Below are 26,273 nucleotides of genomic sequence, written 5' to 3' on the forward strand. Positions count from 1 at the left end.
GAGACGTAGCCACGCCCCCTTCCTTAGCGACGCATGTGCGTAAACACGTCCAGCCAATGGGGCTGAAGGAGCGTATTGCGTCACAAGGTCAAAGGTTGCAGCGATGGACGCGTCCCAAATGTAAACAGTCTGGAGGACAGGTAAGATTTTTTTTTTTTTCAATCTGTTCCTGCTCCAGTTTGTTTAACTGAATTTTAATTTCAGTCACAGCTCCGACTGTTTTAAAAGGTGTTTTCCAGCTCGGAGAAATGAGGCTTTTATCGAAGGCAGTGCAGTGCGCAGTGAGGCAGAGGGAGCGGAGCCGCAGACACTTCTGGGGTTGGCTCAATGCGGTGTTCAACAAGTGAGACAACATCAATTAACCCACACATTAACAATATACTGTCATAGCTACATAGCGATGCACGGAATGGGCAGTTTATTAGGTAACACCTGTATAATATAATGCAGTACAACAGCTCTGTCATGTAGTTTACCTTTATGATGTTAACTTTATGTCATGTAGTGGTAATTCAATTATACGTTTTTCCTCTGAAGTCATAGTAGAAGGTGGTGTTGGACTGAACTACATCATATATAGAGGTGCTCCCCTTCATGCACAGTGCATTCAGAAAGTATTCAGACCCCTTCACCTTCTCCATATTTTATGTAGCTAAAATGTGGTGCACCCACACACTTTGATTAAGTCTAAAACTTTTTGAAATAGAGAATAACAAGAAAATGTCTGCACATTTTAAAGTAGCTAACAGTAAAAATGGTATTTAAACCAAATAAATAAACAGTGTGTGCTTTGCTCAGGTTAAATACCTGACCTGGTGGGCAGGTTGCCATGTGGACTTTATCTTCTGTCACCCTCTTTACTCAGCAACAACATTAGTGACCCTTCACATTGCATGTAATCAGTGTGTACTATAATGTGAATGTTTGTTGGTCTTGGTTCAGGGTGGACTATGAGAGGATCAAAGCTGTCGGTCCAGATCGAGCGGCAGCAGAGTGGCTGCTGAGATGCGGTGCCAAAGTGAGGTTCCAAGGTTTCGATCGCTGGCATCACGACTACAACGGACTGCCAACTGGGCCTCTGGGGAGATACAAGATCCAGGCGATTGACGCTACTGAATCCTGCATCATGTACAGGGGGTTTGACCACCTGGGTTAGTGTTACAGTGTGAAAGTATATTAGGTTTCTCTCTCTCTGTAAATTAGGGGGATCACCAAAATCATTTGCATGAATCCTCTGAGGACCATAAATATTTGTACAAAACTTCATGACAATCCATCCAATAGTTGTCAACATGTCACAGTGTTGGATTAACAGACTAATGAGAGCCTTATTAAAAGCCTGTTCAAATCAAAGATTAAAGCCATGTTCAGAAAGTATAAATTTTGCATTAACTGTGTTAACGTGAGCTTGACCTCAGCCACTGAACTGAAAGTGATTCCCCTCTGTGTTAACAAGACAGGAAAGGTGAGGGTGAAAGTGCACCTCCCCAAGTCTGATTATCCAAAAGTGACGCAAGTGACCGGGATGTTTTACAACGGGCAGACACAGATAGCACACTGCCTCTGACCTTGTTGGCTGCAGCACTCCACACTGTGTGTTTTTCAGAGCCAGAGTCCACACTCTTTCATTTTGGTGTAAAGTTCTACTTTGTCCATGTAGTTAGTTAGTTTGTTTATTTTTACATCTGTGTCAGGTCAAACATTTGGCCCACAAGACACCCACACTTCACAAACATACATCTTCTTCCAGCATTGCACATAAAGACCATGTAGTAAAATAATAATAATATTAATAATACACCAAACAGAATTTCTAAATACAGTATTCACATAAAGATCTGTTGCATATCTACTAATTGGCTCGATAAAGAGCTTTTTTTCTGTTCTCCCAGGTTTTCTCCAGATAACTAGCTGACTTATATGTTTCATATGTGAACAGCCAACTCAGTCTTTGTGCATCATCCATATTTACAAGATCAGTTTCACTTTTTATCTTGCAAAACTAAGCATCAAGCAGATCATTCTCTATTTCATTTAAACAGCACAGTTGACAAATCTGTTTCCATGTAAATAAAACTAGCAGAGAGCATCCTGATGCTGTTTTTGTGTTCATTTCTGTAGAGGGTTTGAAACATGTGGAGGAAATCAAGTTCAACAAGTGTATCTACATTGAAGACGCCTGCCTGGAGAAGCTGAGCTCCATAGAGAGTCTGCAGGAGAGTTTGTACATGATGGAGGTGGTGTCATGTGGAAACGTGACCGACAAGGGCGTCATTGCTCTGCACAAACTCAGGTGGGTGTTAGTGGTAAATTTCAAATTGTTTCATCCATTTATTTCTGCTTCTTTATAAAGGACTATAAGGGATATTGCAATCAGATTCATTCATTTCAGATCAATGATTGGCTAATTTAATAACACTTTTAATAATGATAATTTATGTAGTAATGAATTATGAATTCCACACAGGAATCTGGAGTATCTGTTTCTCAGTGATCTGCCGGGAATCAAAGACAGACAGACGACCACTGACAGACTACAGACAGCGCTTCCACGTCTGGATGTAGTGCTGGACCTGGACTGACAGCTTCCTGCTTTTTAGAGCATGTTGTAATTGTAACGTGTGGATGGTTTTCAAAGTAAAAGACACAGACCTGTGGGAGGAAAGACTGGTTCGTGCAGGGCTTTGAACAAGCGAGTGAATTCACATGCACATGTGATTATGTTTGTTGTTCAGTCTTTCTTTGAGGAGATAGTGTTGGAGCAAACTGTGGGTTAATGGGAAATATTTAAGTGGATGTTTTATTTCTAAGCTTGTATCATCAAATGTAAAAGGAACAGTCCAGCAAAGAGAAAAGTTAAAGCACTTTATATTGTTGACACCAGTTTTTTTGATAGAATAAACAGTCCTTTACTTTATTATATTGTCAACATTCAAGGTAATAAAAGTGACTCCACATGTGGGTACACAGAGAGACAGAATTAGTTTAAATGCTGAGGATTCAAGAGTCTTTTAAATCATTTCTCTTTAGATTAATTTGGCATTTGTACAATATCTGAGGACAGACAGATGGCTGAGAACATCCTTAGCACCAAAATTTCAGAGATAACGAGTACAATGTGGTACTGTCACTGCTAAATGTGAGTAAAGGCAGGTTAAGGGAATGTTTACAACTGTATTCACTCCTGACGTCAATAAATATTCTCAGAAATGCTCGTGAGTCATTGTCCGTGACAAAAAAGTCAAAGTTTGTGTCCTACATTATAACTTACAAGCAATCAATTCAACAACATAAAACTCACCACCAAAACATGTCACTCTAACAGAGTCCATCGTTATATAAAAAACACATTTGGCAAACCAGGCAAGGCAGTACGTGGTCATTTTACCTTCAGTCTACTCAGCGACTACGAGCAGAGCAGCACATCGCTCCTCGTCTTTACGCAGCTACACAAAATACAGCCCGATCAGCTCGAAATGTAGGCAACATACATAAACCAACACGTCTGAGTCGATGTGTTGGGAATAGTGCATAGACTGACATCAGTATCAAGACACCCCCAACACACCTCACGAGGAAAATAAGTGGTTGGATCCTCTTAAAGGCTTTGAGAACCAAGCTGCCGCCAGAATCTGCTTCGTTTCCAGAAACCGCCGACGCTCGATGGTGATCAGTGGTCAGTGTGTTTAGATGTTTGGTAGGTGGTAGTTGAACTTGCGCAGGTTGTTGTAGTACTTCTTATTGTCCAGAGCTGGGAAGATGCTGCTGCCGGTTAGCTGAGGCAAATACTGAGAAAAGATACATCAAATATCAAGTGTTATTATTTTATAATATCAGATTTCAGGGACAATTATGAATGAAAAATATTTTACCAAAACAACTACTGCACTGATCCTTCTGGTTTGAGTAGAAGTCAAATATTGGAAATATAATAGTGAAATATTGAAAAGCTCACAGGGGCATAATGGACCAGATTTAGCTTTATAACTAGTTTCATACAGTCATTGTATTTCACGGTGGTTCCCAGTGGTTCAGTTTATTCTACAGCCAAAACATCATCTCAGAAACAAAACACCTTTAGATTAAACAAACAGGATGTAAGACCAACAGCGATGCAGACTCATTTCTTCAGAGAAAATGTTTTGGGAAAAGCTGGGGACAATGTTCGGTTCCTGTTCACCTGCTGGGTTGATTCTCAATAACAAGCTGCAGTTTCCCCTGACTCAGCTCTTTATTTTTAGATTTTTCACAAGTACAGTGTCCTTGAGTCCTTGGATCAGCCTCTATCCTAAATTTATTATTGCTTCTATTCTTCTATTGTACTTCTGTTATAATCTGTTCGTAAAATAAGACAGTTTACCCTCATTACCCTCAAGTTCCCTTTAACCTGACGATTTAATGGTCATGGTTTTCTGTGCTGTTTTTCCTGTTAATCAAAAAATTGACATATATATCAGTTGTTAATCAAAATTTCTTTCAATCCAAAAGCAAATTTTCTGGCAAATTTGACAGATGGTGCACAGTTGAGGACACCGGCTGACATCAGTATTTCAGTGTTAGAAGTGCTGCTCACCCCGGGTGGGAGGTGTTTGCGAGGTAAACGCGTCCTCTTGTTGCTGGAGCGATCCTGCTCTCGCGACAGGCTTTTTTCTCGCAGGCTGTCGAAGTACGGATGCTGGAGGAGCTGCTCGCAGGTCAGCCGCTCAGACGGGTCCATCCTCAGACAACCCTAAAGCATCAGCAGGAGACGGGTGACAGAGCGGGTCAGGGCTCCGTTTTCCCAGTGGGGTCAAGTTTTTCTATGACGATCAGCTGATTTACTCTAGTTATTTTGGGAACGCATTCACATAGTTTCTGACCTGTTGTGCAAATTGTTGAATTAAGGTTTTTTAAAATGTAGCTTTGTAGCTCAAAGCAGAGATTTCCTTTATTTTTTCTGACATGCTTACATCTCCAAACAGTAGAGGAGATGTAGTAAATGTGCACATTTATCTCAATTAAAACCCAAACTTGTTTAGATCATGTACTTTAATATAGAATTGCATTAGATTTTTGTTTTTCTGTATTAAAACAGGCTGGAAAACAGATTTTAAGATTGATTTTTACCTTCATGAGACTCAGAGCTTGATGTGAGAGGTTCGGATATTTCTGCTCCAAAGGTTCCTACAGAAGCAGAAAATAACAGAGACCCAATATTATTTTAATGTGACTTCTCAGAATATGTTTGGTTTGGTACATTTCACTTTTCCCTGTATTTGTTAATTTGAATTTACATTATTTAACCTTCTTGTGCTGATACCACATTGAGTGTCTGAATACAGCTAATGTGGAGCATAAAGCAACAACATCCACAGGTGTAATGGAGGCAGGTGGAGCACATCTATATGAAGTGGGGGGGTGGGGTGGGGGGGGTCTCACCATCTCTAGCGGCTCTGGGATGGAAACTCCGCTGAAGAACTGGTTGTTGCTGAAAACCTGCTGATGTCGAGGGATCAGGTCTCCTGCAGACGACACATGAACATAACACACGGTCTGAGTGGATCAGTAACAGACTGGAACAGACTGTAACAGACAGTAACAGACTGTAACAGGCTGTAACAGGCTGTAACAGACAGTAACAGACCTGGAACAGACTGTAACAGACAGTAACAGACTGTAACAGACTAACAGACAGTAACAGGCTGTAACAGACTGTAACAGACAGTAACAGACTGGAACAGACTAACAGACAGTAACAGGCTGTAACAGGCTGTAACAGACTGTAACAGGCTCTAACAGACTGTAACAGACTAACAGACAGTAACAGACTGTAACAGGCTGTAACCAGGAGCAGTCTATGAACTACAGCAGAGTCTTACCGAGAGTCTTCCTGATCAGGTACAGCTGGTCCATGTCGGACTTCCCGGGCCACAGAGGGATCCCGGACATCAGCTCAGCGAACACACAGCCGATCGCCCACACGTCCACCGGGGGGCCGTACTGAGTGTCACCCACCAGCAGCTCAGGGGCCCGATACCATCGAGTGGCCACGTAGTCTGTGTAGTAGTCACATGGACCAGCTGGTTGCAGAAACACAGACATGGGGGGTGAAAATGTGTATAGATGTTCACTATTCATCTTTCACAACATCTATCAACTGCTCTTTGCAGTGAAAAAGATGAATCTAACATCATGTCATCAAGTATTATATATTATAGTGGACGTTTCTCACTCTTCACAACTATAATACAACTATATGTGCACCTTAACCAGACAAAGACTATTTACTGCTTTCGTACAAATACATCACAACTTTTCTTTCAGTAAAAACTTGATGGAGACATTCTGCAAAGACAACACTGAAAATAACATGTGAGGACAGCTGTGTCCACCAGGTGGCATCGTCAAACGTGTTGATAAAAACCTACTGAGAATCCTGGCAAAGCCAAAGTCACAGAGTTTGATGACTTGGTGTTTGGTGATGAGGATATTCTCCGGCTTCACGTCTCTGTGGATGCACTGCAGAGACACAGACACTCACATTTATTCACTGTATGAGCTTGAAAACAGGCTGAAAGCTCAATAACGTTCAGATGGTGCTGAGATGTTGAGGATAAAGGGCCTGAGTGAGAGACAGTAAAAAGAAAAGAGAGAGGGAGAGAGAGGGGGAGTGCTTTCTGGATTTCATGCCACCCTGTTAAACGGGCGCCCTTGTAGCGTTTGTTGTGTCTAGGTGATACATTAACTGTCGGTCAGCCAAGGGGAAGGAATTCTTGTTAAAAAAAAACGAGTCATAAAGCAGGAGGCTCGGTGGGAGCTGGAGGAGGGAGGAGACCTGAGGAATTTAAAAACAAGCTGAGGAGAAAGTCTGACAGCTGTGAAATCCACTGTGAGCTGCACAAAGCCACAGGTAAGAGAAGAGACTGAGCAGCGGCCAGAGTCCATCACTTACATTTTGTTTGTGACAGAAGTTAACAGCCTGAAGCGTCTGCCAGGTGATACTTTTTACAAGGTGCTCCGGGACCCTGAGGGCCAAACACAAATCATCATCATCATCATCATCATCATCATCATCATCAGTTTCAACCCATCAACAGAAAACAACAAGGTTACATTACTGACTTCATTACTCCATTAAACTGAACAAACTCCATCAGCTGCAGAAGTCCAGTCAAACTTCGATTTAAAGTAGATTCAAGTGACTGTTTTCGTCCTTTAAGGAAAAATGGCAAATATCTGTTGATATTCTACTTTATATATATATATATATATATATATATATATATATATATATATATATAGTGTAAATATCTTTCCAAAGTATTTTCTCTGTTTGTTTTTGTTCTTGTTGGACAGGTAAAGGAGGCAGATTTAAGATTTTTGCATGTATTCAAGGATTTATCATAATTTTTGACATTTTGCAAAACAAATTCTGAATGAATCAACTAAAAAAGCGTCACGGTTCATTAATCAGATTCATCACATCAGTTAGATTGATCCGAACGAGCTCGGAGACAATAAAAAAGTTTCACTTAGTTTTGTACTCCAGGAGTAAACCCTGTGTCTCCGTCAAGGTAAAGAAACGTCTCATATTTTACTTCACTTGATTATGGTGATCTGCTCTTAAGAAGGAACCTGCACATCATTGAAAGACACTGGATTCTATTCAACAGAACCACTGTGGCCTTTGTTCTTGTGATGTAAAAAATAAAAATAAAAAAGAATACGAGTTGAATATGCTGCAACGTTGTACAGAAGGACCTGCAGCTGTCGGCTGGTTAATGCTGGTGAATCTAAGTTTCACCTTTACTTGATATTTGTAAACTTCTGTCACTGAGATTTTAACCTGAATTTAATCTAATCTGAGACTTTTATGTTTTAGACAGTAATTGAAACATTGAACAAGAAGACGCTCGTGAGGTGACGTGCGTGAGGTTTGATGGGAGGTGAAGTTATTACACTTCATCCTGATGAGGACATGAATCTTTGCACCGGATTTCACTGCAGTCCAGACATTTCACTCAAATCTAAAAAAGTGGACCCCATGACGGCGCTGCAGGAGAGGTCAGGGGGTCGCCACCGTGAGTAAATCAATAAGACTGATCCTCTGGGGACCTCGAGCTTCTGGAGAAAATTTCATGGCAACGCCTCCAGCAGTTCAGAAACAGACCAACACTGATCCCTCAACAGAATTACTCATGGATAAAAATGATTTGGTGCAGAGGTAAGTTTGTTTGGGGAACAGGAATCTGGAGCAAAAACTGGATTAACACATGTGAACAGATGAATCTGACGAAAGAAGCAGGGATGGAAGGATGACTCTGTCCCTGCAGCCCCCTCCCCAGACGACTGTGGACGACGGTGAACAGTCCGGCCGTTTCCATTGGCTGCCCCGATGCTCAACACTGAGGCTTTGTTGGTTCAGGGACCATCATCTATCAGTGTTGCCAGGGAAATGGCTAAATCCAGCCTTGTGACTGGCAATTAATAACAGTCTCCGCCCCTTCGCCCCACTTTGTTTTCCCTTCTTTTGAACCCTCTGCATCCAGGGGGCTGCAGGCCAGGACCAGAGGGGGGGGGGGGACCAGACGGCGAAAACACTCCATATAAAATGCGGCCGAGCCTAAAGAGTCCCGACGGCTCCTCGACAGCAAAGCATTCTGGGAGAGCATCACTGTAAACATTCCACAGGGAGCAGGTCAGGCTCCCTGGAGACGAGCCTCGCGCCCATCAGAGGCAGACAAAGCGCAGTGTACAGTGTGGTACATATGTAATGCAGAGATAATAGAAAGCACACAGCAGTTTGTTTAATGAAAAGCAACCAAGCTCAGATTGATGCTGCGGGTTCCTCAGTGACACAGTGAGTGTGTGGACAGTAACAGTGAGCAGCCAGCTGTGCCCCCCCTCCTAACATCCAGACAAAAATAAAGTCCTCAAACACATGTGATGTGTTTTCTCTTCATTACATAACTGATGCAAATTTTTCCTGCTGGGAACGGACTTTACAAGTTATTTCACCTTTTTAATTCTTTGTTTTTCTTCAATTTTATGCTTGAAACTTTTAATTTTGCATTTTGTGTTTTTTATGTCTATATTTATGTCTTCTTTTTTTTTTTTTGTAGGTTACTTGTAGCTTGTAGGTTACTTTTATGACAGAATTAAACCACGATTTGGAGAATGTGAAGGAAATCAATATAAATTTCAGACTTTTTGTTATTCTTCATCTTGCAAACAGCAGCTGACAACATGATCCCAACACTGTCTCCATTAAGCTCTTATAGAGCTTTCAATGAAATCACATGATCTGAAGTTAGAGTTGATGTTGTAAACTTTGCATGGAAGTGTTGGAACTTGACCATTTTTATTATGCATGGCAGAATTTTATGTGTTTTTTTTGTCTTTTACTGTATATAAAGTATTTTTTGGACCTAATTCAGGATGTATTTTCTGGGACATCTCCTGAGCTGAATGATTTAATGCATTTGTCATTTAATGCCTCCTTTTCAGTCTGTCTCTACTTTTAACTATCAAATAAAGACAAAAAACTATGTCACAAAAACTGTATTTCATATTTTCTTCTTGTAATGTTAGAGTCAATATAGTAACTAATAAAACTGAATGATATGCAAAATATATATATATATCATACTGCGATTATTTATGATATGACAGTTTGTATTTCACTTTCATGAAGGAACCAAACGCAGCGGCTCCATCCTCTTGTTTTCAGGGAGGTGAACAGAGAGCCACTCACCCTCTGGGGTGTCGGTCCAGCTCGTTCAGGACCGTGTGGTCACAGTACTCAAACACCAGGTGAAGCTTCCGTTTACGTCGGAAAACCTCGATCAGGTTGACCAGGTTGGCGTGTTTCAGTTGCTGCACAGACCAAAAAAAAGAGAGACAGAGAAAGACATCATGGCTGACAGAGTCTTTTTCTGAATCGTGCACATGATCAGGGAAAAGGCAGCAGCACACACAAACCCAGTTTAACTCACTGTAGTGAAGCAGTGAAGCCGGCTGTTCGGAGGAAGGCACAGTCGTTGGTTTGCTCTTATCAAACACACGAAACTGTTAACAGCTGGTAATAAACATGCTGTTGCCCCTGACAACCCGTCCCCATCCTGTCCTATTTATGAGCTCCTGGTGTCCAGCGGACCACTAACACTCCCACCCGCTGCATGACTAATTAAACCACTCACACTAGTACATCTTTAAAATTACTGAGCAACACAAGAGAAAAGAGGAAAAAGCAGGTTTGAGCATTTATCTGAGAGATGGAATAAAATGATGTTTCAGTTCCTAGTAACTAAACAATAAAGTCTCTGTCAGTCAGGAAACTAATCACTCAGCACTTTAAGATGAATCTCACAGAGACTTCACATTTCAGTGAAGGCACCTGGGTTTCCTGCAGGGCTCTTCCTTCATTTGATTACAGCCCTGTAAACCTCTCTCAGATGAGAGTTTCTCTGTGCAGCAGCTACAAAAACGCTTCCCCTCTGCAGGATTTACTGCCTGGTGTCTCCCTCCCGCTGCCCTGCACAGCAGACAGGAGGCTGTAGATTTCACAGCACTAAAAACTCAAGAACTGGATCCCTGCATCTGATCATTTTCATTTTTTCTCTCAAAAATGTTGACTAAATAAGGCAACTTCTGACATGATATATCATAATTTTGACTTTTTAATCATCATTTTTATTAATCATTAATTTAATTTTGACTTTTTATCTCATAATTGTGACAAACAATCAGCTGCTTTTAATACCGTGACTACTTTTCATCATTTTTTTCTTTTCCTGTTGCCTGATTTGTCAGAAACAGGATTTTTTTAGGAGAAAAAACTCATTTGAGCGTGCGTGTTGATACCTTGAGCATCCTGATCTCCCTCAGAGCAATCTTTTTGATGATGGGATCGTCCTCCGACTCCACAAACTTCTTGATGGCGACGATCTGCCCCGTGTCTCTGTTTCTGCACTTGAAGACGACGCCGTAGGAGCCCTCTCCGATCTTACCAATCTTCTCGTACTTCTCCATCCTCAGTGGGGACCGGCTCTCAGGCAGCACTGTCTCTGCAGCCTATTAAAGAGGAGAGAGGAGACACAGGAGGGGGTCACAGCAGGGAGACACAGAAGAGAGAGGAGCAGTTTGAGCCCCTGTTGCTTTTATGAATAGTTCACCTTGTTAAAGTTGGAATAAATTCATATTAAGGATGAGAAATGGGTCCAATCAGGTGATGTGAGGGTTGAAAAAAAACAATCATGCTTTTATGATACAAAGAGCTGATTCAGGTTTGTCTACTGAAATGCACAAGACTTTGCAAGACTAACACAAGATGTAATATGAACAATAAAATCCCTGCATTCGAGCTCAGACAGGGTTCAGCCTCTTGCACGTGGGGACCTAAATGTTCATCTCATTTTAAAAACTGCTTCCAACAGAAAGATTTAATAGCTTGGAGGCAACATTACACCTGTTAGGTTACGCAACCAAAACATTTGCAATGCTAAGTATATTGGGTCATTTCCCTGAGGGGACACAGAGCGAAAACAAACAGCCAGGGTGAGCAGCCAGGGGATCAAATCAAAGTGCTGCACTTACAAACAGGCCAGCAGCAAATTTCAACAACTGGCAAAAAGGATCAAATGAACAGATCAGGCTTCATGTTTTTAACTGATGCTGGAGGATGTAAAAGCAACTGGTTCTATAATCCTGAAGTCTCAGCAAAGCTGTCCCATGAAACCAGCTGTTCATTGATCAGACACACTTCAGTGTTTTAATAAGAAATACTTCAGTGAAACCACTTCCTGTTTGATGAAATGTTTAAACTTACCTTCAGGAAAAGGTTCACAGGTGTTTCTCAGGCAGGGAGGAGGCGTCAGTTCTTCCACACACACACCGACCAGTGAGGTGGACGAGCCCCGCTCAACTGTCCCTGCAGACCCAGGAGAGTCCTGCTTTAAAGCCAGCCTGCACCCTGACATCCGGCCCCGCCTTTCAAAATAAAACACAAAGCCAGCACGTTTCAATTCTTTCAGTAAAGCAAGATTTTCAGCAGTAACATTCAATATTTACTTAATGCTTCACTATCAAATGCTTTTCTTGTTTTTTTTTTTTACAAACCAGTTTATTAATATAAATTATTATTTTTAAGTTCAGAAATTTAATTTACCTGAGTAAATCATTAAAATATGTAGATTTACTGTCTGAATCTCTCTGAATTTTCAACATGGTTTTATTAATGATGATACCAGACCTACAAACACTGATAACTAGAAGAGTAAAATGGAAACATAAAGCACCTTTTTAACTGCTTTAAAAACCAGCTCCTTTTTGTACAAACCTGAAAGAAAAATACAAAACTAAATAAGATAGTTCTGATTATGTTTCTAATCCTGGTCCAAACATGATACTGAGCTTAATTTGTAAATATGGTATGTGTGTTATTCAAATAAATAAAATCTAAATAAATTAAAATACATACTGTAATTAATACAGAAAACGAAAATATTAACAGTAACTCTGTTTTGTGAATCAGCTGATGCCTTCACAAGAAAACCTGGCCTTAGTTTTATTCTGAAGGTAGAGTCATCTGACTTCCTGTACTGACTCTCTCTGCTCCACTTGACACATTTCTCCCTTTTCCACCATAGTCCCCATAGGAACTACTGACTCCACCTCCAGAAAAAGACAGAGCAGCAGACTCCTGGGGGGGGTTTGTAGATTTGTAGATGTTCACACTCGACAGACTGAGTGTGTGAAATGTGTGAAAATTAAAGATGCAGGTAAACCTCAGCCTCCTCCAGTCAGAACTCCCACACAGGTGAACGACTCGGGGGGGGGGGGTCACTCATCTCCTGTCCTTAAAAGACACAAATTCTCACACATCCGACACAAGTTTGAGTTTGTAGTGAATTTGTTTGTTTGTGATTTTTCTTCACTGCCAAACTTATTTTAGGATTTTATTTCTTACACATCAAGAGTCCATTTCATGTTTGTGGCAGCTGTCAAAACAACCAAACCCCCAATCCACATCTGTCTGACATCATTCCACATGTGGCAGTGAACCACAGGAAAATCTAACGCCGACGCGTCGTCCTGTTGCAGAGAGACCAATTAGTGCAGGCTGGTGAAGGCAGAGGACTGACAGACTAAACAGGGAAATGATGGAAATTAACACTCACTCGTCTTCCCCCTTCCTCCCATTAGAGACTCATCATCAGCGCAGTGTGACGCAGCCCGTCATCAGCTCACAAACACAAAAATAAACCAGAGTCCATTCACGTTATCTTGTTAACAGCGTTTTTTTTATTACAAAAACAGCATACATTAAACATTTTGCGAAGGGAATGCAAAGATGTTAACAAAACCTAGCATTGTCCCTCATTTTGTCATTTCATTTTAAATTAAAAAATGTACAAAAGTGCTTACATGGTGCAAATAATGAGGAGTAAAAGGTCTATAAAAGAGGAGGGTAAAGAAAAAAATGTACATTATATCCAACTTCTAAAAATGCAGCAGAGCAGGAGAGATGCGACTATATTACATAGCAGTAAAAATTACCAGAAGCTGCTCAGGAACTGTTGACTAGGTAGTTAATCCTCACACAGCAGGACTGCTGTCACTGTCTGTAAATCCAACATACCCTATTACTTAACATGAGGTTAATAAATATTGCTTAAATAACCCACACGGCTCATGGGTTCCTGTTTAAACGGATCTATTAGTTTGACTACAAAGTTGTAAAATCTCTTTTCAAGCCTAATAACGTTCGCCACCGGCAGTGATTATGTGTGACATGTTACAAACGATAACACAATAAATCTCCCATTGTTTGCTAATACAATCACAAATTCTTGTGAATCTTAATGGCACTTTTGTCAATAATACCTCTAGATAATGTGTTTGTAACCCAGTCCACAGTACAGAGAAGTGAGAGAAATGCTAGGTAATGTCGTTCATTTGAGCTTTTATTGTTTCTCATAACAGTTTCCTCGTCGCTTGTGATGAGCGGAGCTACAGTGAACGTGTTGCTGGTGTAAGGCTACTCATGAATCCAGTCTGAAGACGCTCCGCTTTTACTGACCTGTCAACCCCGCGATCAGTAACAAAAGCTCCCAATAACTGCTTTTAAACCAGACGTTTCTCATGACACTGAACCTCAAGAGAACGTCTGGAGTTGTCTCCCAAAACTGAGGCATCTTAACCACTTTTCTAAGACCCGTCCAGTCTCTGGAAGAGGATCAGTAACTGTTCTCATGACCTGCTAAAATGTAAAGGTTGCTCAGGGCCGTGGGGTTGTCCGTGGGTCGGCTCTCCAAAACCACCACCCTGCAACAGAAGCACAAGAACAGCAGGTAGAACATCAGACAGAGATATTACATGAAAACTTTACCCTGGCAGCTACAGACCTGAACACAGCCACAAAGGAAGATGCTATTTTCACAGGCCACTATGAAGAGAGGCTCTGAGCCTCTCTTCTGATTGGCTCACTGACCTGTTACTAGCTCCAGAGAGAGTAAAACTGCATTGAGAGGATTTTTGGTACTTAAAACCACAAATATATCTTGTTATGGATATAAAAACTTCAAATAAAACACAGTAAAAGTGTAAAATATGGGACCTTAAGAAACCGTAAAAGTGCATTCTGAAAAATGATGGTTCATCCCTTTAACGCTGACCAGTTTTCAAAACCATACCACAGCTTTTTAGATGCCTGATTCCCTTTTTCTCGCTCCAGGCCACTGGTTTCAGTTCCTGGCAGTGTGATTTGCAAATAAAACTCCATTGAACACTGTCTGTGCTATTTTTGTCAGTTTTGTTATTGTGAATTTGTAAAACAACTGGAAACCTGTGGATGTGTGCTTTACAAAAACGTTAAATAATGTGAACTCTGCATGTTTTTATAGTTATGAGGCTTCAGAGATTAGACTGAGGACATAATACAACAACAAATCTCTCCTCTCCAGGACAAACACTTGGACAAAATGTTGTATAAAGTCGGTCGGTTAACTTCTGCCACCAGCAGAAACGTGAAGCTCATTGTTAGGGTGACTGATGGGAAACTTGCTAATAATTTAACTGCAATGACAACGACAAGACTCGTAGCATCATGTTAACGTATCAGTGTGCTCGGAGGACAGTGTGGTGACACCACCGTGCATGTTAAATGGCACGTTAAGCGACAGATGAAAGCTCGACGGGGACGGCAGCGGGCGCATCTTCAGATGGCGTTGGTCTCGTGGCCATGACAGGTGAGCAGGGAAGCTACGGCCCACACTGTCTGTTCCATCAGATGAAATTACAGAGGCAGGGAGAGACACTCAAACCAGGCTGGCAGTGTCTGGGCAGCGGTGAATAAAACATGGGAGAGGGGGGCTGGGCAGAGAGAGGCCTCGCTCCGGTGCCACAGGCGGAGCGACTCCATCAGGAGTCGTCACCAGCTGAGCTACGCTGCTGGGAGAGCCGCCTGGACTGAGCATGCTCAGTGTGTGTGTGGATTAAATCACATCTTGCTGTGTGTGCAGCTGAAACCAGGCATCAGCACATCACGACTACAGCTGAAACGATTCATCAATTAGTCGACTGACAGAAAATCAACTTTCAGCTTTGTTCAAGAATAATCATCAATTTTCAAGCAAACATGACAAATGTTGTTTGATTATTTCTCAAATGTGAGAAATAACCAAACAACTTACTGTTTTCCTCTCTTTTATATCATTGTACATTTGATATCTTTAGGTTTCCAGTTGTTGGTTGGACTAAAGCTACATGAGCACATTAGCTTCACTCCGATCAAATCATGATGAGCTTTTGTTTCACTACTTTTTGACATTTCCCAGACTAAACGACTGATTGTTGTATCCATGCAGGAGTAAAGATGCTGCATACTCTGTTTTAACAACACACCTTTCATCATTTGGTGAAAACAACTGTGCCATTATTTCATAATCAAACTGTCAATTGACAGAATCTGCAACAATTTTGATAAATTACTTAAACTATTGATTATCAACCATAAATACCAAACGTTCTCTTGCTCTGGCTTCTACAAAGTGAAGACTTGCTGCTTTAATTTAAAGTGCTACTTCCTAATATTGCAGAGAGAACTGTTTGAGCCACGACACATTGTAGTTTTGTTGTATTTTATCCAACAGGTTTGTGACTGTTTGCGAGGTGTCAACATTTTGCTCCGTCTTTGTGTCCCAGCCACCAGATCTACTGAGGCAACCAGCATGAAACTGACCGAGAGGGAGAGGGGACTCAAGGTTAATGTCATGGGTGCATTCAGGGACAGTGGGGGTCAGATCCCCCAGAGGGGGAGAGGAAGATGCAAAGGCAGGAACAGATTGAGACAATTAGCCGGAGCTAAGATGAAAACAGAGTGAGGAGAGAAAAACATGGCTGCAGGTCGGGTGGAGGCCCCGGCACAGTGAGAGAGCTGTCAGAGGCAGCAGGAGGTGGGAGCTGAACGCAGGAGGTGAGCATGTTGTTCACTGGTTTCCAGGTAATAGGAAAACACAAACGCCTGAGGGAGGACAGCCGTAATCACGAGTGCGTGATTTTATGGAAATTATGGGGCTGATAAATTATAACAACAGCAACTGACAAGAAAAGCAGTGTAGCTGAAGATGGAAACAATCTCTGTACCCACCTGTCAGATCCGAGGAGACGGAAGACTCTGCTTGGATCAGAAATCTCCTGGGTCACCTACCAATGAAAAAAAAACAAAACACAACTACGATGAAGTGACAAATGTTTTTTTGTATATCTGAAGAACTGAAGTGTGTGTGGTGCTGAGTGGACATGAAAAGCACAAATAGTGAAGGATCATCGTACTTGTTCCTGGTATTAGAACTTTAAAGAAGGAATCTCAAAGATCTCAGTTTTGTTATCTTTGGTGACACCTGCGGCCACACATGGTAACTGCAGTTACAAGTTTATTATTGAGCCACAAATTGTGCAACTACTAAGGAAACAGGACAAAAAAGAAAAATATAGAGTTGCAGATGGGAAAGATGAGAAGATTATAAAACAACTGGTGATAAAACTGAGGTTTAAATTGAATTCAAGCTGCACAGTCTCTGTCCAGCATTACTGCTAGATGGTGTGTTCCAGCCAGGTTATATAAAGGTGTGAGTGTTCAGTGTTTTTAACATTTAATCTGTTTTTTTGACCATATAAATTACACATATACAGTATAACTGCAACTGATGATTTAAAATCAATATTTAAAAAATCATTTCCGTTGAACTGACCATGATTGAATTAGCAGTAAGTTTACAAACATTACTGATATAAACCTTTAATAACGTCACACAGATTTAGCTGCTGTTTTACATCAGTGTGTGAATTAAAAGACCCGTCAAATTTCCTGAGTTCCCCTCCTGTGTTTTATTCTCGGTGCTGTGACGACTGTGGATGTGGATCATTGTGCCTTTTACAACAAAACTGTCCGCATGTTTTTTAACAGACTGTAGGTAACTGAGTGCCGTCTCTAGGGACTCACTGTCCTGGAGCTTACTTGCTCTGGTCACAAGATGTAGCCTGACACTTCAGAGTGAAAAAGACAAGGCCCCCTTCAAAACACCCTCCCATGTGTTGACAGGACATGAAAACTTGTCGACAGATGCGAGATAGTGGGTGGGTGACACCTGCTAGGTGTAAGTCCTTGGCCTTGGGAGAGATCTGATCTGTTTAAGTCTACACGAGAACAAGGTCTCGGGTGTTCAGGGGAGCACCCACCGAGGCAGGCGCAGATTAATAGGCCTGCCCCCTTGAATGCCTTCGCTTTTCAGAGGAATCATAACGAGACAAAGGCTGAATTATTTAGTGCTGCTCCCTGTTGTGTGACGGGTTTCGTTTATGATTGAGCATGAATTTTGCATGGCCGCTGACATTTCAAAAATCCTTGCTATGGGAGAACTGTTAAGCCGGGCTGGGCACAGGCTCGGTGCCGCGGGACCACGTCTGACTCGGCGAGCTTTCAAAAGGGCGGCCCCCTCCGCCATATCACTTTTCATAAAAACAGAATGCTTCACCTCCCCACGATCTCTTGAACTTTTATTGTGCTGCTGAGCGCGACTCGTGATCAGGTTAACATGGAATCCCTCCGTGAAAGGCGGACAAATTCATTACCTCGGCCTGACACAAAGACACTTTGTCTGGCTCCACCTGAGGGCTAATCTCCTGGGATCACCTACAGCATGTAGCCACGTATATAACCAGATGGCACCGAGGGTCTTTGTTGACCAGAGGCAGAGGTGTTTGTTCATGTGTAGAACGAAGACGCTTGTATTCATGGAGGTGACACAAACTACATTCAGAGTTTCTCTGTGGTCACTGTGGTAGATATAAAACATCATCACTTTATTTTATCCTCGTCAACATTTGAGTTTAACTGTGTCATAATTAGTGTATGAATTTGTGAGTTATGGCCAAAAATGTGTTTTGTGATGTCACAGTGACCTCTGACCTTTGATCATTGAGTCCCAGTGAATGTTTGTGGCAAATGTAATGAAATTTCCTCAAGGCGTTACTGAGATATCACATTCCCGAGAATGGGACAGACAACCTGTAAACATAATGCCTGTGGCCCCGGCGGTCGCGGGCACAGAAGAATACAAATCTTCAAAAGGGTAACTACACCCTCAAATTCAGCTAGAAGCCTCTCTCCCAGCACACAGTGTTTAATAAAGGTTTATGAGCCCTGCCTGTTGCGTCAGTTCAGCTGAACTGAACTTTCAAATCCATCAGACAAAACAAGCTTGAACAGAAAAGATCTTTTTACACACAATATGAGTTTTGTTGGAAATCTTTCCAACAAAGGTCCACATGATTTTGTGTAGAGCACAAAAAAATTATTTATGTGGAGTTGCTTTGTAAGTTTTCTGATTCTAATGGCATCATTAAATGCTAATCAATGTACAAGCTTTACACGGAAGATCCTCAAATGTAGAAACATACTTATTATGAAAAAAAGAAGCTTTATGATTCTGTATTTAAATCTAACATTTACAATCAGTATTTGTGCACCAAGATTTCACCCAGGTGTAGTGGTTATGGTGTATTTTACCTCATTGGACTTGAAGCTCTTTCCCTGCATGCCGTGCTTCCAGAAAGCCAGAACACTGTCCTGAAGGCACACTGTGACAACAGAGAGGCCACGTGTCAGTGCACAGGGAAATCAGACAGTACTAAAGGCAGTCAGTGCAACATGGACATATTGATTAACATGAACAAAAAGTATAAGTGAGATCAGTTCAGTTTGAGTTTGAGTCCCTGTAAAGTAAAGTACTTCAGTTTTTACACTGACATGTTTCTATTTCAGATGCTGCAGTGAGTGAAGACTCGTCTGAAACTTACCAACAGATCCAATGCAGAAGTCAAAGCTGAGCTCAGATGCCAGCTTCTTGTTAGACTTCAGTCTGCCCTGGAGATTTACAATCTTCAGATTTTCTGTGGAACACAATGACAGAAGGACGTTAGAATGAACAAGCTCTGATACTTCAATCTGGACTTTATAAAAACAGTTTGTAGAGATTTTACAGGTAGAAACTGTGAAAAAGAGAATTCACGTACGGTCCAAACACACCAACACCGTGTCTCTCTCCAGCTGGGTGACGTGGATTGCATCCACCTGCTGATTATCTGTGGAAAGCAAAGGTAAGAGTAACAATCCTGTTCTCTAACACCCCCAACAATGTACCATAATGTATTTCTTACAGGTAGTACAAACTGCATTGTTTGATATAAGATGATTCTACAGGGGAAGTTCTTTGTGCAGTTTATGAATCAATTAAGAAATACCACAATATTTTATGTCTCAGTGGGTGAAACTAAACAGAAAGTCTTGTCTTAATATGTTGCCTGATTGTTCATTGATACTATCTGATGTTTATCACACAGTATCATCAACACAACCACAGAGATGCTGGTATATTGCACACGACTGTGATTACTGCCAATAGCTAACTGGTTTCTGCAGAAGTCAGAATTCACCCATTTCCTTAAGCAAACAATGCGTCATTCATCTCTACATCAGAGTGTAGGCTGATGTTTGACTTACTTGTTCCCATCTCTGTGAACCAGGAGGAGCAGGAGTTGAGGTTGATCGTCTCGAAGCGGACCACCTGGCCCGGCTCTGTGCCCTGGCTGATGGCCACACACACCAGAGGATACTCCTGCTCTGGGACCACCAGCATCTCAAACACCTTCAGTGGGCTGGGAAGAGGGAAGTCAAAATGCTGCCGCAGGGAGAGAGAATCGACACAGAGGTTAATGTCAGTGTTTTCTGGTCATTAATAAAGCTTACAATTTATTTTGTAGTGTAAAGCTAGAGATGTTTTGCTACAGGTGCAAGGAGCTGCATCAGATTAATGCTGTGCTGTGCTGTGCTTATAAAAATTCCCTGGGAACATGTACATCTGAAGTTTAAGTGAGTAGTTATGGGCATGTTCAGTTTAGTCAAGTTTCCCTGCACAGCTAGATTTTAACAGAGAAACAATGTAGGACAGTTTTGCAGAATAAGAAATAGTTGCACTAGGAAAATGTATGTGGACACAATAATGCTTCAGATGAGAGGGAAAGAACTGACCTTGATGAGCATGAACCTCTGCATGGGCTCATACCACTGCAACAGAACAATCCCAGACTGCAGCGCTCCACACAGGTACTTGTGGCCTGTGTATGGGTTTCTCACTGTGAAACACACAGGAAAAGTGCGTCAACAACACTGAGCTGTGTAGATCCTCTATGACAGTTTATATTAGGAGACTGGAGAAACTTAGTCATGAAAAATAAGAATACATCAGTTTATTTAAAACCTCACTCAAATTATTGCATAATATGAAAGTCATAATGGTTTGAGAACACAAATGGAGGACATGACTATCAGGAGATGTTTCTTGTGTAACAGCACAGTTTAGTATGATGGCGGGAGGAGGAAATAAAACTAAGTGGTTGGGAGGGAGAGGTCACTTACCAATGCAGCACTTGTGACAGCCCTTTGTGTCAGGGATCTTAGTTGTCAAGGCGAACCTCCTGAGGAGAGAAAACAGTCAAGTTGTCGTGACCACAGTCTTAAAAGAGCTGATGACGTCTAGATTCAGGGAAGTTGGCCAGTGGTTCTTCTTTTTCTCCACCACTACAGTCATTTGTCATGATGGTAGACGGAGAGGAACAAAAAGACTGCACAGCGTGAGTGTAGCAACATGCTTCAAGCTCGAAAAGCAGAATTATCACCTTATCACAGAAGTGACGGGAGTGTTGCTGAAGAGTGTGGTTAGAGACTGTTGTACATGAGACTAGACTCAGAACAAAATGCTCCATGATCTCACCTGGGTAATATTTTGTCTGGGAAGCGATGAGTCTGGAACTGAGCGGCCAGGCCGGGCTTCTTCAGCTGCTCAAACAGCCCGATGAGATTGTGGGAATACAGCTGGAAGGTTTTCCCTAGAGCAGAATACAGTATATTCAATCATGAGCTTCATGGGCAAAAAACAGTGGGTAGTGTGTTAGTACACGAAGCCCAGAGTTAAACTTTTCTCATCCTAAACATAACAGACAAGACCTGAGTTGTATTTTCTTCATGTTATAAATTTTCTCGACAAATCCTGGATCCCATGAAGCAGCTCTCATGTGTAGAAAGGTTAGATGTGAACAGAGGTAAAAAGAAAAAAAAAGAAGTGTGATGATGATGTGAAGCATGATTACCTTCTGATGAAGCCAGTTAGTAGAATATCAAATCAAGCCAGGCGAGAGGAGGATGGACAGTGTCCAAGGGAAGAGGAGAAGAGAACAGGGGTTTAGTATACCAAGGGGCAAACTGCTGAAGGTAAAACCGAAAGTAGACCTCACACTTCGTAATCCCATCCTCTCAGCTGTTAAACCGAGAAAAGGTTTCTGTTCTTACGACAGCCAACTGAAGACAGTTTGGTTTCTAATGATAGATGATCTTTTTTTTCCTGACTTTTCTGACAACAAGTACTATTTCTGTTCTATTATATGAAACAAACTACGCTTGATTTCGTGGCTGCTGTACACTCTGACCTACAAAGATCAATATACGAGTGGTTCTTCTGTGAAGTCAGATGTGTCATTCACGAGTCACTGTGCTACGCAGTTCTTATAGAGGCAAACAAGAAACAGTTATTTTAGGGCTGCAGATATGGAGTGACTGTGACGCCCTCATGGGCGGTCAGATTACACAGGACAAAGAAGCAGCAGGTTATGACAGTGGCCAGTGAAGCAGGAGGCTGTGATAAGTCCATCACTTACCAGATAAAGACATCAGGTTGTTGTTGATAACATACAGCCATGTGCACTTCCTCGGGAAGAGCTGAACAGGGAGGTAAACAAAGAAGGCACAATCACGATATAGCTGCACTTTAGTTCTCAATGGAGGGAGTAAAAGGGGCAGAAAGAACATTAATTTGTCAATTAAATGTTTGCTGAACCCCTCCCCTGAATTGTCCAATAATAGCTTAGCAACCGTAACTAAGCACAGCAGGTCTGTAAAGCCTTAGATCTCTCCACATGTTGAAGTCGTGCACATTCTCAGTATCCAAAGAGTGTGGAGGGTTGTGTCCTTTTTTTTTTTTTTCAAGCTTTTCCAAAAGCCAAATGCAATAAAACTCTGTGCTTCAGTAGTAACCAAGCATTAATTCTAAGGCCAAGGAGGACATCATTAACTCACAGCTGGCACAGCCCAGTATGTAGTATTTTCACACTGTGTACAAGCCAGTCCTGGAAGCTAACAGCTCTCTCCTGCTCTTTAATGTATTTTGGGAAGTTTTCAATCCAGCAACCGCAGCAACATCACCTGAGAGTGTGTCTGCTTAAATGTGCTGTTAGTGCTCATCCTCAAAGTCTTTCCTCTTGTTAACATTGAAAGTGAAACATAATGTTTGAAAATACAAACAAGTGTAGAAACTAAGCAAACAAGGTTATGTTCAGATGAAGTAACAGTCTGATCTTAACCTTCACATTCCTGGTCACATTTACACTACTGGGGCTACTAGCTCTACACAACACAAGAACAATACTGTTTCTGTATTTAGTTACAGCTAATTTCCACAGATCATCAACTTTTTGTCTGGGACATGGAGCGTTAGTCTCAGTCTTTTGGCACAATATAATGCACGTAACCAGATTACTGTAGTAAAACGACTCAGAGGGGAACATTAAGTTCAGCCGGCGACAGTGTTTCCATCCAACTCATGGAGCTAAAGTTCACTAAATTTGAAGCCTTGTTAGGGCTGAAGGTTCAAGGGACAAATTTGCTGTAGCTGACTAGAGGTGAGATGTCTGCTGATTTTGTCGACCTCTGTCTGAAATCAAGGAGCCGTTATTTCAAAAATTACTAAAAGTTCTGAGTGGAAAATCTGCCACTTTTACAACTGTAAACTGCATATTTTGTGCCTGAATTTAAAGCTTGGCAGCCATAGTAACAGTACCTATGGGGGGGTGGGGCTTAGCTAACGATACATACATCCCATATCTACTGTACCTGCTCCATTGTGGCTTCATGCAGCTCATTGAGATTCAGCGTATAGATGCCATCCTCCGTCCCAAAGATCAGGTACTGATCTAGAAGAAAAAAAAAAAGAAGACATATTGGCTTTGATACAACATGTGGATTCTGCCTGTTTGTTTACGATGTTTATTGCATGAGGCTGTACCTTTGGTGTCTGGATGAATCCATGATGTGGCACAGTTGATCTTCAGTGGACAGCCATCAAACACTTTAGAGAAACAGGCTCCCATCTGCAACGCAAAGCAACGCAGCTCAGAACAGGCGGCCACTGGATCAGTGAAGCGCTAAAATGTCAGCCAGGGTTTAATGAGCTGGAGCTGGAGCAAAGCAGAGGCAACCACAAAGCAGAAAGCTCTGTGGACCCCAAATATCTTCAGAATGTCAGCAGCATTTCTGACAAGAGTTTAATAACAGTGTCCATGAAACCAGGCAGCAGGGAAGAGGGAGGAGTGCGAGGCACAATGCAGATGATTCACTCACCAGCACTTTGGGAGTGGGTGGCAGGCCGTTGATAGCTGGTTTCTAAGGAGGAGAAGAGGAAACAAAAACCCATAAGCTAATGAAGATGCAGGACAAAGACAGACAACAGCAATTACTTTAAATATAGCTGCCTAATTTTGTTTCAGTCTCAACAATGATGCAAACAACAAACAATATGGACTGTTTTTTTGTGTGTGTTCTGTCAAAGTCAATTAACTGTTCAATATGAGTGGATGCCAAATTTCTTCTTCTGCTTGGATCTTACAAAGGAAAAACATCGTATTTGAGGTTTCTGTGAAAGATCAGCCAGTAAACCGGAGACACTCCACATATAAAATATAGGTTCCAAGATCAAAGATGACCTTTTCATCCTAAAGCCCAATGAAAATAAAAATGAGAAGTGTGGTGGTCTTGACTGAATCTGATACTGAAACGTAATGTGTTTGTGAAATGTCTTGAAACTCACAGGGAATTCCTTTTTCTCTCTCCGGTGCTGCTGATTGGGTGCTGGCTTGGGACTGCCTCCGTTCACACTTCCATCCGAATCATTATCTGTCACAAGAGAACAGGCAGATGGAAAATTATGTCTGTAGCGTAACTATTAATCAAACTGTTGCACACACAGGACCTATAGCCAAAGATCAGATACATTCACATCAGACTCTCTTACCTTTAGATATAGATTTACAGAGAGCTTGCAAAAATAAAATAAGTGCTCATTTAGAGACATGCTTGATTTAAGAAGACAGACTACAAGTAAATTCAGACACTACGAGGTAGTTAAGGAAAAGCTGAGACTCACCAGGATCAGAGGTATGAGACAAAAGGCCGGGGCTGCTGACGCTGGCAGAGAGGAAATCTGGAGACGAGTGCTCCACCTTGTTGCCCTGCTCAGGTGTGCTCTGTCTGCGAGCCGCCTGGCTTGCTCCGTTCTCTGAGTTCGGAAACCTCCGCACTGTCAGAGACCTCTCTTCGTTAAGGCCGAGCTCCTCTGACGAGCTGTTTAACCGTGGCTGAAAATAAGAGAGAGTGAAAAAAGTTTGGTCTTCATTCAGAGCACTCTGCAGTACATACGCTTTAGCATCGATGCTAATTGCAAAAAAAAAAAGAAATGCTAATTGTGAAAAACGTTTTGTATTTTGGGGTTTCACCTTTGGGGGCAGAGGAGGAGGAACCCCTGGCTTGAGAGTTGACCTGAAATGGAAGCATTTTTTTTTAAAGAAAAATGTAAATTACAAATAAATGTTTGTGTGTTAATGATGAAATTTTAATCTATTAACATCACTCACAGCTCTACTTCCTCAAAGGCATCTTCAAGATGGGCGATGTGTCCCCTGCAGGAAACAAACAAAGAAATGTGTGAAAAAGAAGTGACCAGAGCTCCGGGGGGGTAAGTGGTTAAAATGTTTATGTATAATCCCTCCATAGAGATAAAGTGAGCATCACTCTAAAGGGAAGGGGGGGTGTATGTGTCCTAATGCTGAACACTAAATGAACATAATGGGATGGAAACCACATAAAATACATTGTTGAAGTTGCATTGTGGGTTTTGTCTACCTTCATATAAGACCTTCAAAGATCACAGGTCTGTCATCACTTGCTATGTTTACTTTGACATTAGCTTGAAAAATTAACTCTGGGACCAGAACCAAGGTCTGCAGAGCATCACATCACACTGTCCTTCCTGACTTCCTCCCTCAGACTCATGTACACAGCAGTGGCACAGTCTGGACCTCGAGCTACCATCACACACGGTGAACAGGGTGTTGTCAGTGAGGGTGGTTTGTGAACACTGTGGGTGCTAAAACCTCAGAGTAAAAATGGTGGTGACCAAGCTAGGGTTTGGGGTGGATGGCGTAACACACTACTACAGCACACACAATGTTAGTGTTACCGTTGGAACAATTCATCCTCAACGCTTTTGAGAAGGCTCCTGCGCGGGACAAGACGAGAGAGAGGCCGACAGCCAAAAGGGGGACAGAGAGAAGTGGGAGGAGAAAAACGGTCAAAGCAAATGGACAAGTGAGAAGGAGCTTAAGAGCCAAAGTGACATTTTAGAACTGCAGATGGAGGAGAGTGAGTTCATGCACAGACACAGGTTAGATCCAGTGAGTAAAGCAGCTTAATGTGAGAGACAGTGAGGAGCATCCATAAGAAAATCTTTTCACAATCAGTGTCAACGATGGAAAATAGATCACAGATTACTATCTGAAGGCTAACATGCCTTAGGGGTCACGCTTTCTTAAACTATAATTTGTCAGTCAACACTATCAGTCATTCATAT

At 41.8% G+C, this 26,273-nt stretch overlaps 3 protein-coding genes across 5 annotated transcripts in view; 1 reads left to right on the forward strand and 2 right to left on the reverse strand.

Annotated features, from left to right (window-relative positions):
* Positions 1 to 35: 35 nt before the first annotated feature.
* dmac2l (distal membrane arm assembly component 2 like) lies at positions 36 to 3,212 on the forward strand. 2 transcript variants are annotated; one of them, XM_071497743.1, is made up of 5 exons: positions 36 to 140; positions 229 to 343; positions 943 to 1,151; positions 2,122 to 2,293; positions 2,468 to 3,212. In XM_071497743.1, exons 2-5 carry the CDS (start codon positions 249 to 251, stop codon positions 2,580 to 2,582), a joined length of 591 nt encoding a protein of 196 aa, XP_071353844.1. In that variant the 5' UTR covers positions 36 to 140; positions 229 to 248; the 3' UTR covers positions 2,583 to 3,212. The 2 variants fall into 2 exon arrangements, with proteins under 2 accessions (XP_071353844.1, XP_071353845.1); XM_071497744.1 differs by lacking the exon at positions 36 to 140 and having other exon boundaries at positions 154 to 343.
* Positions 2,852 to 11,942, reverse strand: cdkl1 (cyclin dependent kinase like 1 (CDC2 related kinase)). The gene is made up of 10 exons (XM_071497738.1): positions 11,807 to 11,942; positions 10,843 to 11,052; positions 9,734 to 9,855; positions 6,932 to 7,004; positions 6,408 to 6,498; positions 5,859 to 6,059; positions 5,419 to 5,501; positions 5,107 to 5,163; positions 4,574 to 4,729; positions 2,852 to 3,788 (listed from the first exon to the last, which is right to left on the reverse strand). Exons 2-10 carry the CDS (start codon positions 11,008 to 11,010, stop codon positions 3,687 to 3,689), a joined length of 1,053 nt encoding a protein of 350 aa, XP_071353839.1. The 5' UTR covers positions 11,011 to 11,052; positions 11,807 to 11,942; the 3' UTR covers positions 2,852 to 3,686.
* A 1,316-nt stretch (positions 11,943 to 13,258) lies between these two features.
* Positions 13,259 to 26,273, reverse strand: part of map4k5 (mitogen-activated protein kinase kinase kinase kinase 5) — a 31,196-nt gene continuing 18,181 nt past the window's right edge. For both annotated transcript variants that reach the window (XM_071497732.1, XM_071497731.1), the window contains 17 exons: positions 25,279 to 25,323; positions 25,141 to 25,183; positions 24,792 to 25,002; positions 24,456 to 24,541; positions 23,990 to 24,031; positions 23,655 to 23,739; positions 23,483 to 23,562; positions 22,252 to 22,312; positions 21,312 to 21,426; positions 20,957 to 21,015; positions 20,570 to 20,673; positions 20,042 to 20,219; positions 19,555 to 19,623; positions 19,339 to 19,431; positions 19,049 to 19,119; positions 16,628 to 16,683; positions 13,259 to 14,304 (listed from right to left, as the gene is read on the reverse strand). In XM_071497732.1, the coding sequence (XP_071353833.1) occupies positions 14,217 to 14,304; positions 16,628 to 16,683; positions 19,049 to 19,119; positions 19,339 to 19,431; positions 19,555 to 19,623; positions 20,042 to 20,219; positions 20,570 to 20,673; positions 20,957 to 21,015; positions 21,312 to 21,426; positions 22,252 to 22,312; positions 23,483 to 23,562; positions 23,655 to 23,739; positions 23,990 to 24,031; positions 24,456 to 24,541; positions 24,792 to 25,002; positions 25,141 to 25,183; positions 25,279 to 25,323 (1,486 nt within the window). In that variant the 3' untranslated portion in view covers positions 13,259 to 14,216. The remainder of the gene's footprint in view (positions 14,305 to 16,627; positions 16,684 to 19,048; positions 19,120 to 19,338; positions 19,432 to 19,554; positions 19,624 to 20,041; positions 20,220 to 20,569; positions 20,674 to 20,956; positions 21,016 to 21,311; positions 21,427 to 22,251; positions 22,313 to 23,482; positions 23,563 to 23,654; positions 23,740 to 23,989; positions 24,032 to 24,455; positions 24,542 to 24,791; positions 25,003 to 25,140; positions 25,184 to 25,278; positions 25,324 to 26,273) is intronic.

Source organism: Trachinotus anak, unplaced genomic scaffold (genome assembly GCF_046630095.1).
Source record: "Trachinotus anak isolate AG129_WGS33_773 ecotype Australia unplaced genomic scaffold, CSIRO_AGI_Tana_v1 ptg000015l, whole genome shotgun sequence".
NCBI lineage: Eukaryota > Metazoa > Chordata > Actinopteri > Carangiformes > Carangidae > Trachinotus > Trachinotus anak.

What these genes read in the sequence shown, in the direction of transcription:
- cdkl1 (XM_071497738.1), bottom strand. Translation starts at nt 11,010, where the DNA reads ATGGAGAAGTACGAGAAGATTGGTAAGATCGGAGAGGGCTCCTACGGC. An exon ending in ACTTCTGTCACAAACAAAAT is followed by an intron (nt 6,499 to 6,931) that starts GTAAGTGATGGA and finishes GTGTCTCTGCAG; the next exon opens with TGCATCCACAGAGACGTGAA. An exon ending in GCAAACACCTCCCACCCGGG is followed by an intron (nt 3,789 to 4,573) that starts GTGAGCAGCACT and finishes ATCTTTTCTCAG; the next exon opens with TATTTGCCTCAGCTAACCGG.
- dmac2l (XM_071497743.1), top strand. Translation starts at nt 249, where the DNA reads ATGAGGCTTTTATCGAAGGCAGTGCAGTGCGCAGTGAGGCAGAGGGAG. An exon ending in CAGGGGGTTTGACCACCTGG is followed by an intron (nt 1,152 to 2,121) that starts GTTAGTGTTACA and finishes TCATTTCTGTAG; the next exon opens with AGGGTTTGAAACATGTGGAG. An exon ending in ATTGCTCTGCACAAACTCAG is followed by an intron (nt 2,294 to 2,467) that starts GTGGGTGTTAGT and finishes AATTCCACACAG; the next exon opens with GAATCTGGAGTATCTGTTTC.